At 42.6% G+C, this 15,997-nt stretch overlaps 1 protein-coding gene across 1 annotated transcript in view; it reads left to right on the plus strand.

Moving 5' to 3' along the window:
- MYO3B (myosin IIIB) overlaps positions 1-15,997 on the plus strand; it is a 411,089-nt gene that overhangs the window by 366,029 nt on the left and 29,063 nt on the right. Inside the window, exons 32-34 of the mRNA XM_060257443.1 lie at positions 5,822-5,928; positions 6,346-6,392; positions 12,761-12,921. Of these exons, the coding sequence (XP_060113426.1) occupies positions 5,822-5,928; positions 6,346-6,392; positions 12,761-12,887 (281 nt within the window). The 3' untranslated portion in view covers positions 12,888-12,921. The remainder of the gene's footprint in view (positions 1-5,821; positions 5,929-6,345; positions 6,393-12,760; positions 12,922-15,997) is intronic.

A 15,997-nucleotide genomic window follows, 5' to 3' on the forward strand; every position in this document is an offset into this window, starting at 1 on the left:
TAGCAGAAAGCCCATTTCAATGTGGTTTTTCCATTATATGGTTGTCTATGGTAAATACTACCAGATTTTCTTATGCAGTCATATTTTAGTCTACTTACACACATAAGACAAATTGGCTTAGTGAAAGGGCATTTCCTTTGGAGGAGGCAAATAACAGACCACCCAAGAATGATGCGGAAGAGATTGTATCAGAATGTGGATAGATTTTAAAAACTAGAGGAGAGCTCTGCATGCAACTGATGGAATGGCTTGGGAAGAGAAAGAAATTGCAGACCATGTTAGTAGAACATTTTTTAAAAATAGGTTAGCATTTTTAAGGGCTTTAGTATCTCAAGCAATAAGATGAAACTGCCTTATTTGGCATAGATGGCTTCCATGTGACTGCCATTTTGTGTAATTTTGTCCAAGGTACTCAAATTCCATACTAGACCAGTCTTATCAGATCTTGGAAGTTAAGCAGGTCAATAGTCTTTAGGGAGACAATCAAGGAAGTTCAGAGTTGCTACCCAGAAGCAGTCAATGGCTAACCATCTTTGAACATCTCTTGCCTAGAGAACCCTAAGGAGTTACCAGAAGTCAGCTACAATTTGACATCACACACCCTTTCAAATTCCATAAGAGTTTGTTGCAAAATAGGGACCATTAGAATTTTGGGTTCTTTGGCAGGTCTTACAACGTTGCCTGAGATGTCAGTGCAATTCTTGTCCAACATGTTTATGGTTCTTAAAGACTCTGCAGACCATTTCATGACCTTAAACTGCATGACCTTAAACTCATCCAGTTTCATCCTGATCCTGCACCTCTCAGAACGGTTTGTTGATCAGTTATTGGGACATAAAACTTGAGTCATCCTAAAGACTAGGAATTAACAAGAAAAACAAAGGAAGCCCAGCCAACCAAAATAAACCCCTGATCTCTGAGTTCCAAAAGCCAACTCAGACAGTTAGAACTTACAGTGTTTCCAAAAGATGTTCAGACTTGGACTGATGGAAATTCCCATATGAATAGGTCTAACAGGAAAACATCAGATATGAGTTTTTTCTAATATCTTGATTTGGAATTCCCCCCTAAAAACACAGAAAGATACACAAACAGTGATTCACCAGGTATAAATCCTGTTTATTATGCCACCTCTCCAGAGACCTACTCAAAGCAGTTCACAACTAAAGCAATACAATAAAACCAAACAGGCTATTAAAAACAAACCACGGCATAAAAATGAGTGACCTAAAATAATATTCATAAAACAGCCAGGCTAGAAGTAGACCATGCATAGGGCGGGGGTGGGGGGTGCCATCAAGTTGAAGCTAACTTAGGACAGGGTTGCCAATTCAAGAAATATCTGAGGACTTTGGGGGTGGAGCCAGGGGAAATTGGGGGTAGAGGCAGAAGCAATGTTGTGACAAGCATGATTGAACTCCAAAGGGAGTTCTGGTCATCACATTTAAAGGGATCACACACCTTTTAAATGCCTTTCCTCTATTGGAAATAGGGATGGCACCTTATTTTGGGGCTCATAGAATTGGACACCCTGACCCTTCTTTTGAAACTTGGAGGGTGTTTTGAGAAGAGGCATTGGATGCTATGCTGAAAATTTGGTGCCTCTTCCTCAAAAAACAGCCCCCTAGAGCCCCAGATACCCACAGTTCAATTTTCCATTATACCCTATGAGAACTGGTCTCTATAGGGAATAATGGAGTGCCCAACAAACATCCTCCCCCCCCCCCGATTTCTGATGACCCTGAAGTGGGGGGAGGGCCTCCAAACCAGGGATCCCCTGCCCCCACCTGGGGATTGGCAACCCTAACTTAGGGAGACCTTAGTAAGGGGCTTTCAAGGCAAGTGAGAAGGGGCTTAGTAAGGGGCTTTCAAGGCAAGTGCCATCACCTTTCTCTGCAGAGTCTTCAAAGAAGATCATAAAACAACCTTAAAAGATTGGATTTCTTCATTAAAAGTCTGGGTTTTAAAAATGTTTTGGCCTGGTGCCAAAACGAAAGTAGGCATCAGGTGACCTTGAAAAAGGAGTGCATTCCAAAGGCAAAGTGCCACCTCTAAAAAACCTGTGTCTCTAGTCACCACACACCTCACCTCTACAGAATGTGGCGGGGGGCACAGAGAGCAGGGCTGGAGAAGAGGATCTTAACTAGTGGGGTGGACAATATAGGAGGAAGTAGTCCTTCTGGTACCACAGCCTCAAGCCATTTGGGGGGCTTAAAGGTAAGAACTTGAAGGCAGCACTATTGAACTTTAGGTGTCAGGACAGGAGATAATGTTATTGTTTTTCCTGGATTTTTATTAAGGTTTACTCCTTCCCATTCCTGAGTTTTTATGCAGCATATCCACCAATTTTTTTTTCAAGCCCCCCCCCCCCCAAAAAAAACCCCTCTGACCTATTTATTGTCCCTGTAGATTTTGTGCAATTCAGATTGTTTAATAGTTTTAACTGGGAGTTTGGAAGCTGCCACGAGAACAGGGCTGATGAGGGCAAGCAGAAGTATAAATGTTTTGAAATAAATAGGTTCCATAGCTGAAGGGCAACCACTGAGAATTCCTCTTTTCATGCACTTATTGCCTGAAGCATCCATGCAAATAATACTGTTGAGAGCATCCACACTTGATTGCAGAGATTGCAATGGGACATAGAGATGGTCTATGTGAAACTTTAAGCTTCACTAAAAGTGACTTAAAAAGTTCACATAGACCATCTCTATGTAACTTGCAATCTCAGATCAAGTGATGGATGCTCTCAACAGTATTATTTGCATGGATGCTTCAGGCAATAAGTGCATAGAAAGAGGAATTCTCATGGTTGCCCTTCAGCCTATAATACACATATTGCAGCATTAAGAATCATGGACTAAAGCCCTCATCAGTTACATGAAGCAGGCAGGAAAGATAACTCTGGGCGTTTTCCCACAGCGCTTACCGCGGAGCGACGTCCCTCTTCACCGCGCAGCGTCTGCACGGATTTCCCACCAACTGCTCCGCAGAACCAGGAAGTGCCAGACCTTTTGCGTCGCAGATGTAAACCGCTAAAAACCAGTTTACGTTAGCGACGCAAAAGCCACGGCTCTTCCTGGTTATGTGGAGCAGTTGGTGGGAAATCTGCACAGACGCTGCGCGGTGAAGAGGGACGTCGCTCCGTGGTAAGCTCTGTGGGAAAACGCCCAGTTATCTAATTACTCACACGCAGTTCATACATTAACTGCAACAAACAGAACCATTGAGAATTGGCAGGTGGATTGTTTTGCAAGATTGGTTTTAAAAATGAAAGAACTCATATTAAAAAAGATGTCCATCAACTAAAAGTAGGGTCATTCCTTTTTTATTATTATTTAGTATATTTGTGTGTGTGTGCATGTGTGTGTTTGCACCTGGAAGTCATGGCAACCTCTGGTGACTTGACCCCTAACTGGGGCCCTGGAGGATTCACAGAGAGGTGGCTGAATAGAGCCCACCCTGTCCTATCAACTGGGTATTTCAAGGAAATCTCCCATCCAAGTACTAACCACAGTCAATCCTGCTTAGCTTCCAAGATCTAACAAGACTGGGCTTGCCTGGGATATCCAGGTCAGGGCTAACAGGGGTAATTCATGACGGGTTCACAAGCCCATAGATGTAGATGACTCAGCAAAGAAAATTAGGTATCACCATTATCTGTGGGACCCAGGGTATCATCAAAGTGCTAGTTTCCAGTATTACTTCCATGATCATTAAATGGTTGAGAACGAGTGTCAGACTATTACTGGGAGACCCAGGTTAGAGTTCCCACTCTGCTGTAAAAGCTCACTGGGTGACCACGGGCCAGTCATTAAGCCTCAGTTACTTCACAAAGTTGTGAGGACAAAAATGGAAGAGAGGTGAACAATGCTGTAAGCTGCTTTGGTTTCCCAACACAAATAAAAGCAGGGTATAAATTTCTAAACAAATAAATGAGAAGTAACTACAATAATGAATGCTTAATAATGAAGCTTGTTTTGTCCTCCTGGGGTGCGGCCAGACGTACCATTAGTGGCGACACAGCTCCGTCTCGCTGACGGATTAAATGTGTTCGTTCAGACATCCACATCTGGCAATCGAGCATGATCCAGCGTCATTCCGACTTGCTGCAGATCAGTGCCACATTAATTTGACACCACAGAAAGTCCGGCCCTTTTTCAAAACAGCGACACAAGATCGGCTTTTTGTTGTTTGGACAGCTCACGCGTGATACTGCCTCCCACCCAGCAGACATGCGCATTGCCAGATCATCCGGGAATCTGAGATGACGCTTCTGCTCCTCCAATCACCACAGGATCCGAGGGGGGGGGAAACGTTATCCCACTTTTCAGAATAGGAAAAAAATATTTCTTTTCAATGTGAGGATTTCAAGATATCATTGTAACTGCCAATTTCTAGGAAAATAATTCCTGCCAGTGCCTTGGTTTGGATCGGCAACATTAATTCCGGAACCTTTCCCCCTTCCCCCCCCTGCCGCTGAAGCAATGTTTGATTTCCCAGCTCCAAGCAGTTGGGCGCATGCTCAATGGACCCCCCCCTCCCAGAAATCACCATCACCGTGTGATCGATCAACTGCGTTTCACTAATGGGACCAACTCTTTATACGACCGTTCATGTGAACGCCGCCACATCGGAATTTTCTGCCCCGGTCCAGAAAAAGGCTCTTCCTTCTCGCTTTAAGTGGTCCGTCTGGCAGCACCCCTGATCTCCCAAGTTCATTAACCAAGAGAGGTGACATAAGTTTTTAATGAAACTTTTAACATGTTTTCTGTGGGACCTGCTATTCGTCGGTTCCACTTTCACCAATTCACACATTATTTTGTGAAGTGGTGACATGAAGATGCGGTTACATCCATTGTGTGTGCTGAGGTGTTTACACAAACTGGCCACAGTTTAGAAGAATCAGATGTTTCCATACCAAAGCATTCGTTTTTGAGGGATTTCTATTGTGTGAGAACTTCTAAAAACTTCTAAAAATTCTATTGCGTGAGAACTTCTAAAAATTATTTTCTCATTTCACACAAATGAGAAAATAATGTTGGTCTTTAATGAAATAACATTAAAGAACAAGCTTCGCAACTGTAATGGGCCATGATAATTGGAACCTCTCTGTTCAGAAGGAGTATACCTGTGGGAGAAAAACCAACAGGGGGAAGCCAACACTACTCAGACTTGCTTTATGCACTCAGCATTCTAGACTTGAAGGACTTTGGTCTGATCCGGCAAGACACTTCTGTCCTTAGAGCTGTCATTTATTAAAGTAATCCACCAAATCCCTGCTTCTTCGAATCAATTGTTTCTCTGCTCCAAGAAATCCCTTTTTAATACATATTTTAAAGGCAGCAATAAAATATTCTTTTTGCTGTTATGGCTGGCTCAACAGACAAAGAAAATATAGGGTGACTCTTTCAATGAACCAGTAATAGGCTGAAGCTGTAGTAAAGTCTGGGAGTTTCTCAGATGATAACTCTAGCTCGTCACCACACTGTTCAAAGAAATATACAGTACAGTCCTCTGCAGAAATACACCTTTCTAAAATCCATTAACGACAATTGACGTAGAAGGGTGTAACTTTTCTTTAGGCTTGTGCAGAACATACATGTTATTCGCGCTGTGGTAAGTATATGAAGGCAAAGCTTTTTTAACAACTAAGTTTTATTCCAGTGTTCCTAGAGAGGCTGTGCCTAGCCATAATGGCACAGCTTGGCGAATAATTCCAGGAACCTGAGAGGGCGGAAGATTCTTTTGGTTCTAAAATATGACTGGACATTAGCAGCACCTGGTGTGACTGAGATCTCAGCTGCATTCCTTCTCTTTTCAGGTTCAGAGAATGGCCTTGAACAGAAGCTGAAGACCCCCCGCCGACGTTGCCAGCAGCCCAAAATGCTGAATAGCCCTGAGGACAACTTGTATTATAACCAGTTAAATGTGAGTTCAAAGTGGCAATAAAGCTGCTCTATTGGCTTTGTTTCCAGTTAATAATTTTGTTATTAATACCTGTTCCAACCCCTCCAGCCTCCCCCACCCCACCCCACCCCACAACACCGCCACCCCTGCAGCCCCTCCTGACGTTCTTCAGCTCTCGTCTTGAACATGTGCTTATGCTCTTTATCTGTTGCTTTCATGTCAGGATGTCTGCCTTCACGGTGAATAATTGATGTGGTTTATCAAAGACGAGCAAGATGCATGCTTCATCAGGCTCGCTGGAGCCCTTTGATCAAAAAAATTATGCTGTGACTTCTGATATTATCAGCATCTGCTTGCATTCAACACAAAATCACTTTGAATTAAAAATTAACGACTCGCTGCTTTGCTTTGACTGTGTGTTCTTGGCCCTCTCCACAGGGATCTCTAGAATATCAAGGGAGCAAGAGGAAGCCAAGAAAACTTGGGTAAATATCTAGCTTCAGAGCTCTACTGTAAACAGTAAGAAGTCCTTTGTGATATTACGGAAAACTATATATCAAGAAGAAAATAATAACAATAATCATAACTTTCTAGAGGTGTTCCTAAAAATAAATAGCAAATCCTTTTCTCTGTAGCAACTTGGGGCATTTTTTATAGGAGCAAATTGGAAAGTTGCATTTTATGCTGTCTGTACAAAAATGAGTACCATCTATTTTAGTTTAGGGGGAGAAAAAAAAAGATTCTATTCAACAGAATCCAGTCAAAGTTTGGTTTTGTTTCTCTGCTTGTTTTGGAAGGGATCAGATACAAGTGGGAGACTGATAGCACGCTCCAAAACAGAGTTACACCCTTCTAAGCCAATTGATTCTGATGGATTTAGAAAGGTATTGTTCTGCTCTGGATTGCACTATAAAAGTCCCAGGAAGAGTGAACATAAGCAGAAGGTGAGTGGCAGTAGAGCGGGTCAGCTGACCCACAATAAGTACCAGTTGAACAGAGCATTTGTCCCTAGTTATTTGTCCCTGGAATACCTTTCCTTTTAGCTATTAGCTTCTTTGACCAGTGGTCTTAAGCTCAAGATAAAACAAGACAGTAAACACAAAACAAATTGCAAATAATTAAAAACCAAAATAGATTAACAGGAAGAAAGAAAACCAATAATCATGATCACAGGACATAATTAAATAACTTGAAAGAATACTTAATATTAATATAAAATTCCATAAAACTCTTTAACATTGTAAAATTAAACTTTCAAATCTTAGTAAATAATAACAGCGCAGTCCCTGGAATACAATAAGACAATGCACGTTCCCTTTTTGTTCTTGTCAAAAGGGTTACTTTTTTTTTCTTGTCATCTCATCAAGGGAAAATTTGACTGCTTTGCCAGTTTGGACATGTGGAATACTTATTTGTGTTCCTGTGAAGGCTCAGGTCCACCACTGTGCACACTGCCTATAAAGTAATGCTCAACTATCACCAACATATCATATTGGTAGTGCAGTCCAAAGCAAAGTTACAGCTTTCAAGAGCCACTCCAAACAAATTGGTTTTACAATGTCTCTGCAGTTGTATGGAAGCTTATCCCATGAAAGTTGACATGAATCAGTAGGGCTGCCAGCCAACCGAAGTTATAGTGACCAAATAACTAAAAATGTATTGAAACAAAATCATACAAATATGTTCAATAGAAGACTAAATAGCAATAACAATTCCCCAAAAGTTTCACAATTCCATCAAAGGAGTCCCAATGAACAGGAGGTAGACTTGATTATTCCTGCTTCTAATCCTCTTCTAGCATAGGGTGCTCCAACCACATATCTCAACCAAAGGCAAAGTGTTTCTGATGCATCAATAACTTGAAAAAAGCTGCTAAACCCACAAGATTCTATTTCAGTGCATCCAAAGACTGCACTTAGAATTTCCAATGGACAAATGGGACAGAAAGTCTCCAGTAAGATTTCAAAACGGCACTAAACTCCAAAAGGCTCTAGTCCAGCCAGGGGATCCCCTGGTCTCTGGGGCTCCAATCCATCACCCGCCAGCTGGCCAGCGGGTGAAGCCCCACCTCCAAACAGAGACATCATCATGCAACGTCCCTGATGTGACAGCTTCTCTCAGAAGTGATGTCATTGCATCACAACATTGCGTGATGATGCTCTGGTTTTGGGACAAACTGTGGGTTTTGTAGCAAAAAAAGGAAGTTTTGCCCAACACCTAGAGCAACATCAGCAACGTGATGATGTCACTTCCTAGTGATGCCATCATGCCAAAACTACAAAGTATCTGCAAAGATACATTTAGGATTTCCTTTAGTGCCATTGATGATTCTTTCATAGTTGTCTTCTTCTGTCTCATCGTGCCATCCATGTGGCTGCCTCCTGCAGCCTGATTGTAGTTATTAATGTTGACATGCAAATGTGAATAACCGGCTAGCTATTGGCACTAGCAATTGTCATTTATTCTGGTGTTAGTTAGGTGTGGACATGGACATTAATATAATCCCCAGAAACATCTGCTGCAGATCAGCCATATACACTGTAAGAGGCACTTTCTCGTTTTGGGGAGGTCTTCAGATGCTTCATGGAGATACTTATCTGAACGTTCTGTGTGGGTGTGTGGCAGACCACTTTAAAAAACAAGCTGGGACTGCACATAGCAAAGAATCCTTGTTGTTGTTTTTTAAACGTATCTTAATCTGGAAAAGATTACAGTTTATAGATGGATGTGGAAAACAGTTTGACCAAGATAACTTCATAAGAATTTGGCAACTGTATCTTGAATTTTGGAACAGGCCAAAATCTGAGGAAAATGTTACATAGAAATTCTATGATGTATCTGAAATAATGTGCAATTAGGTTTACTAGATATGCAATATTCTCTGCAATGTATGACAATATGCACAAGAGATGGTTATCTCATTAAATTTACCCTTCACAAGTCCCTTTTCACTCTGTTTTTGTTCTTTTATTTTTCCTGTAGTTTCTCCCCTCTTTTAATTTTTACATGTACTTATTAGCAAATTAAATATTAATTAATTCAGAATTAATGTTATATATTAATTGTTATATTACTATAATGTTATCATATGTTATTATATATTATATATTTTCTGCACAACTTGCATATTGTGACAAAATAAAATTAAAACATATTGCCTAGAGCATTTATAACCTGCCTTTGTACCTTTACTGATTTACAAAATTGCTGAAAACAAAATAATTTACATTTAACTAAAATAAAATGAGTCTGTGATTGGGCCAGACTGCTCTTTGGGATACTGCTGTAAAACTAGGCAGCCAGGTGGGTGCAGGGGATCCCCGGTTTGGAGGCCCTCCCCCCACTTCAGGGTCATCAGAAAGCGGGGGAGGGGAGGGAAATGTCTGCTGGCTACTCATGATTCCCAATGGAGACTTATTCCCATAGAAAATAATGGAGAATTTATCCACGGGTATCTGTGGCTCTTGGGGCCCTGTTTTTTGAGGTAGAGGCACCAGATTTTCAGTATAGTATCCAGTGGCTCTTCCCAAAATATTCCCTAAGTTTCAAAAAGATTGGACCAGGGGGTCCAATTCTATGAGTCCCCAAAGAAGGTGCTCCTATCCTTCATTATTTCCTATGGAAGGAAGGCATTTAAAAGATGTGCCGTCCCTTGAAATGTGATGGCCAAAACTCCCTTTGGAGTTCAATTATGCTTGTCACATCCTTGCTCCTGGCTCCACCCCAATGTCTCCTGGCTGCAACCCCAAAGTCCCCAGATATTTCTTGAATTGGACTTGGCAACCCAATGTAAAACTGGGAAGACAAAGCTATTCAAATTTGGCCCCTCCCTCTGCCTGTGAGGGGCTTGATCTCCAGACTACACAGATCAGTTCCCCTGTAGGAAATGACAACTTCAGAGGGTGGGCTCCAGTTAGGGTTGCCAGGTCCAACTCAAGAAATATCTGGGGACTTTGGAGGTGGAGCCAGGAGAAAGGGTGTGATAAGCGCAATTGAACTCTGAAGGGAGTTTTAGCAGTTGAATTCTGAAGGGAGTTTTAGCCATGTAAAGGGACTGCACTCCTTTTAAATGCCTTCCCTTCATTTGAAATAATGGAGGAAGGGTGGCACCTTCTTTTGGGGATCATAGAATTGGACCCCCTTTTCCAACCTTTTTGAAATGTCGGGTTGGGAGGAAGGTTTAGTATAGGCACCAGATTTTCAACATAACATCTGGTGCCTCCACTAACCCCCCCCCCAAGTTTCATCTGGTACCTCTACCTCAAAAAACAGGCCCCTCCAGAGCCACAGGGGACATTCAACATTTTCTCCCCCCCCCCTGCCACCGCTTTCTGATAACCCTGAAGTGGGGGAAGGCCTCCAAACCAGGGGATCTCCTTCTCACAACTGGGGACTGGCAACCCTAACTCCAGTCATCGTACCTTTGCTGTGCTCTTTTCCCTCTCCAAACTCTCCCTTCCCCCTGAATCTCTAAGAATATCTCAAGCTGAATTTGGCAATTCTACTTATTGATTACATGTTCAACCTGCCCTCTCCCTATCTCACAGGCCGACTGTGACTGTTGGGCTGCTGTCTGTTTAGGTGCTCCAAGCACAGCTGATACAACACCAACCCCCTTGATGCATAAATACATAATGTTGCTACCAGGCCATCTCAGCAACTGATGTCAGTAGTCACAGGTCAGAGGCATCTTGCTTCCCAGGCCACAGCTCCTCAAGTGAACCAAACTGTTCCTTTTCCTTCTGTGGTGCTGTAGAGGACCAGGAGAACAAAAGGGCCTCTCTTCATCCCTCAGATGGTCCCACAGCTGCCTCTTTAGGAGCCACAGCAAATCCGGTAGATTGCCAGTGAGCTCCCCCTCACTGGCAATCTTTAAACAGAGGCTGGATGAACACTTCTCAGGGATGCTGTAGGCTGATCCTGTACTGAGCAGGGGGTTGGACTAGATCAGAGGTAGGGAACATTGGCTCTTCAGATTTTTTTTGCCTACAACTCCATCAGCCCCAGCCAGTATGGCCAATGGCTAGGGCTGATGGGAGTTGTAGGCAAAAAAAAATCTGGAGAGCCAACGTTCCCTACCCCTGGACTAGATGGTCCGCATGGCTCCTTCCAACTTTATGATTCTTTTCTATATACCCCCTCATACACACATTTGTCAGTATCAAATTATAAAAAAAACATGATCTGACTTACCTGAGAAACACTTTACATGTCTAAAATGTTCTCTCAGTAACTGATAGATTAGAGAGACAGACAGATAGTTTTGATAGCTTAAAATAGACGATTAAGATAGAATTGATGTGGTTTATCAAAGATGAGCAAGATGACTGGTTCATCAGGCTCAATGGAGCCCTTTGATCAAAAAATTATGCTGTGACAAATTACAAGCTCACTTATAGCAAATTTGTAGGGTTTGGGAATAAGAGATATTCAGGCATTGCCTGCCTCCTAGGGTCACCAGATCTCCCTCGCCATAAGTGAGAGATGGGAGGTAGAGTTGCCAGATCCAGGTTGGGAATCTCCTGAATATTTGGGATGGAGCCTGGGGAGGCCAGGGACCTCAGTGGAGTGCAATGCCATAGAGGCCACCCTCTGAAGCATCCATTTTCTCCAGGGGAACTGATCTCTGTAGTCTGGAGATGAGCTGCCATTCCAGGGGATCCCCAGGTCCCACCTGGAGGCTGACATCCCTATCGCTGCCTTATCCAAACCTTGGTATTCCTCAGTTGTCTCCCATCCAAATCTTGACCAAGGCCAACCATGCTTAGCTGCCAAGAGATGATAAGGTCAGGCTAGCCTCATTTAGCATGTGTGCCATGACATCCCGATAGTAGCCGGAATACAGGCCCTGAAACAGAAAGTAACTAGGTAAAGAGGTACTTTGTATTGCTAGGATATGAGATGCCAGCAGGGCCAGCCCTAGACTGTCTGGCACCCTAGGCAAGTCTAACATCTGGCACCCTCCCCCTGCACTGATAACATCACTGAGTCACATGGGGGTGCCCAATTTGGCATCCCCAGAAGGCTGGTGCCCTAGGCAATTGCCTAGTTTGCCTAGTGGCAGGGTCAGCCCTGGATGCCAGTACTGTTTAAGCAGGATGATGGGGCTGTTCCCTATCCCCCATATGCTGGTCTTCTTAGTCCAGGGAATCTAGAGTGGCGGGAATAGGCATTTGCTCTTCCTTTACTTCCCTGCCCGAACTTGTTCTTTGTGGATGGAACATTGTGATTTAAAGCAACAGAGATGTGGAAGTACCCAGGGCCAGACGGGAAGGAGGCATTGCAGGGGGGAAAGGGCTCTTTGGCCTGTGCCTCAAGCTGAAAGGGGATCTCAGATTTAGACACGCAGGGCTCTTTTTGTAGCAGGAGCTTCTTTGCATATTAGGCCACATGTAGCCAATCCTCCTGGAGCTTACAGGGCCTACTGTAAGCTCTTGGAAGATTGGCAACATCAGGGTGTGTGTGGCCTAATATGCAAAGGAGCTCCTGCTACAAAACGAGCCCTGTAGACAGGTATTAATTTGTTGGCATTTGGTAAGTTTCACAGCTTGCTTTTATGTACAACACATGCCTTTTTTTTTTTAGTATGACCAGGCAGTGTATCTCTGAGAAAACCTGGAAGTACCATAAATCAAAGCCAACTCCTTTAATTCTGCCCAGCGATTGTTGGAAGGCAGTACACTCTATAGTACACTCTCCTGTAAAGCTGAATTCTTTACCACCACCAGCCCGAGCAGTATAAACCTATTTTGGTTTCAGTAGCCAGACAAGGCACTTCTTGTACCCGAGTAACATAAACTTTTAAACTTGGAGATCACCATTCAGAGTGGCTTGTGTTTTCTGTTCCCCTTAGGCAAATAAAAGTCCTTGATTGGGAGGATGAGTACTACAAATCATTGTCAGCTGTTGATTCCATCCCAGAAGAAGACAACAAATTCCAAGCTCTTCCTTCCTCCAGAGGAGTGTCCTTTCAGAGCTGAGCTTTTACCACTTAACTCTTTTGTGACAATGCTGGTAAGAGTCCAAGCATCTGTTTCAAGTTTCTGGTATGTGTGTGCAGGCGTAATGTGCACATATGTGCAAAAACATATAAAGCAACGGTATTTCTCCTACCACTCAGTGAGTGTGAAGCCTTCCCCCAGCCTAAGGTGCCTTCTTCCCTCAACTGAAGAGCCCCTTAATTTGAAGGCAGTCTCCTTACGATGGATGGTAGGATACATGTCTATGGGTGGGATACATGCCACCCCAGTTTCATCAATGTGTCACTCTTCAGGGTTTTTTTTAAATATCTACTTTAGAGAATTATTTTCTTGCTTTCCAAATGTAAAATAAATATTTTGTAAAGCGCAGGAAGTCACCAAACATTGCTCAGTTGAGAGGTAGTGTGGATTCCAATATAATTTTAGGAAACTATAATCTACATTGTCTGACACCAAAATAGGGGTGAATTCAAAAATACTCATGTCTGCCATGGAAATAAGGCAATCAAGCTAAACCTATATCTACATTTTGCAACTTCCGCTTCAAAAATCTGGTCTCTGCCTTAGACTTGCAGGTTTCCCTGGTCATTGGTGAGAGGCAGGCTGTAGTTTTGCCAGCTCCAAGTTAGGAAACTCCTGGAGATTTGATGGTGGAGCCTGGAGAGGACAGAGTGGGGTACACTGTTATAGAATCCACACTTCAAAGCATCCATTTTCTCCAGGGGAACTGATCTTTGCAGTCAGGAGTTTCCCCAGGGCCCACCTGGAGGCTGGCATCCCTGTCACCTACAACAGGATACTATTCTAACCATTATGGCACAGCACAGTTTCTGGTGTGTCTCTCATTTATAACACCCTTATAAGACACAGCATAGTGGAATGTCATTGTAAGATTTTATAGGACTCTGAAAACTTTAGTTTATAATGCTTGGAAGAATTGGCACTGTCGGGGGAAAAAATGTAGAATAACTCTTTAAAATGCTGAACTGTGGTTTTTTACTTTATCTAGCAAAAAAGAATATTTTTCAATAAACCACGTGACTCTTATTTCCCCCGAGGAAAGAAAACTTCAAAAGCCCAAGTGTTAAAATAGTTAATAGTGTATTACTAAAATCACTTAACTTAGCATTTTTTAATGTTCTTATGAGTGAGTTGAAAATAAAAGGACCAAGGCTAGTACTTGGTATAACTTCAAGAAACCAAGTTACATTCTCCATCATTCCAAAAAAAAGGAGAGGGAAATCTTTTATTTCGTTAGATAAGTTTACAGAAATCATGATTACCAAATCCTTCCATCTGATATTTGAAATCTCCTACAGTTCCACACAGGGATTGTTTTGTAAAAAAAAAAACAAAAAACCCAGCAGGAACTCATTTGCATATTAGGCCACACACCCTGGTGTCACCATTGCTTCACACGGGGCTAATTTTGTAGGAAAAGTGCAGCTGGAACTCATTTGCATATTAGGCCCCACCCTCTGGTGCCAAGCCAGCTGGAACTGCATTCCTGTGCATTCCTGCTAAAAAAAAAAAAAAAAAGTCCTGGTTCCACGTAATTTAGAGTGGGGTTGCCAACATCCAGGTAGCACCTAGATATTTCCTGCTACTATATCTGATCTACAGATGACCCCTGGAGAAAATGGTTGCTTTAGAGCAGGGGTGGGGAACAGTGGCTCTCCAGATGCTTTTTGCCTACAACTCCCATCAGCCCCAGCCAGCATGGCCAATGGCTAGGGCTGATGGGAGTTGTAGGCAAAAAACATCAGGAGAGCCACTGTTCCCCACCCCTGCTTTAGAGGGTGGACTCTATGACATTATATGCTGCTGAGGTCCCTCCCCTCCATAAACCCCACCCTCCTCAGGTTCCACCCCCAAAATCTCCAGGTATTTTCCAAGTCAGAACTGGCAGCCGTAATTTAGAGTCACCCATGCTGAGTAGAAACTACTTTATACAGTCTCACATAGTAGCCCACCAGAACCTTGAGATATGTCAAGGCCACTAGACCTGACTTGTAAGCTGCTAATGGTTTACTGGTTCTCAAATGATATGGGCCTGATCTAGTAATTTAGCCCAAGGTCACTGGTTACTTTAATTATTCTACTTTAATTGTTCTAGGGGAGGGACGGTGGCTCAGTGGTAGAGCATCTGCTTGGTAAGCAGAAAGTCCCAGGTTCAATCCCTGTAGAGTCTACAGGGATTGTCTACAGTGTAGACAATAGTGACTTGGATGGACCAAAGGTCTGATTCAGTATAAGATAGATAGATGAATTTATTGTCATTGTTCTCAACAAAAAGAGAGCAACGAAATGAGGTGCTCTTCCACAAACATACCAACACATCAAACACACATATTCATAAACCATTTAAATACATCTGAAACCATTAAACCATTTAAACCATTTAAATACATCTAAAACGGATAAACATTCATAAAACCATTTAAACCATTTAAACCATTAAATAAACATTCATAAAACCATTAAACATTCATAAAACCATTAAAACCATTTAAACCATTAAATACATCTAAAACAGATAATCCTTCATAACCCTGCATTTAACCTAACCACAGCACTTGGATAGAAACTGTCCTTAAATCTGTTTGTCCTAGCCTTCAACACTCTATATCGTCTACCTGACGGTAAGATCTCAAAAAGCAAATGGCCCAGATGTGTATGGTCCCTTAGGATCATTTGTATCTTCCTTTTACATGCCATATTATACAGATCCACCAATGAGGGGAGAGAACATCCACAAATCTTTTGTGCTCTTCTCGTCACTCTTTGGAGCACCCTTCTCTCTGCTTCCGTGCAGCTCCCAAACCATGCGCAGAGGCAATAAGATAAAATGCTCTCAATGGAACTACGATAAAAGGCAACCAGCAGACTCCCTGACAGTTGTAGTGATCTTAAGAGTCTTAAGTAGTATAGTCGTTGCTGGGCCTTTTTCTCTAGAGCTAAAGTATTTGCCCCCCATGTTAGATCCTGTTTCATGGTAATTCCCAGAAACTTCCATTCTGTCACCTGTTCTACCATAACACCATCAATAAACAACGGCTGGGTGTCCAAACTACTCTTCCTGTAATCCACTATAAGGCAGCTTCATATGT

The sequence above is a fragment of the Heteronotia binoei genome, chromosome 16 (assembly GCF_032191835.1).
Source record: "Heteronotia binoei isolate CCM8104 ecotype False Entrance Well chromosome 16, APGP_CSIRO_Hbin_v1, whole genome shotgun sequence".
NCBI classification, from domain to species: Eukaryota; Metazoa; Chordata; class Lepidosauria; order Squamata; family Gekkonidae; genus Heteronotia; species Heteronotia binoei.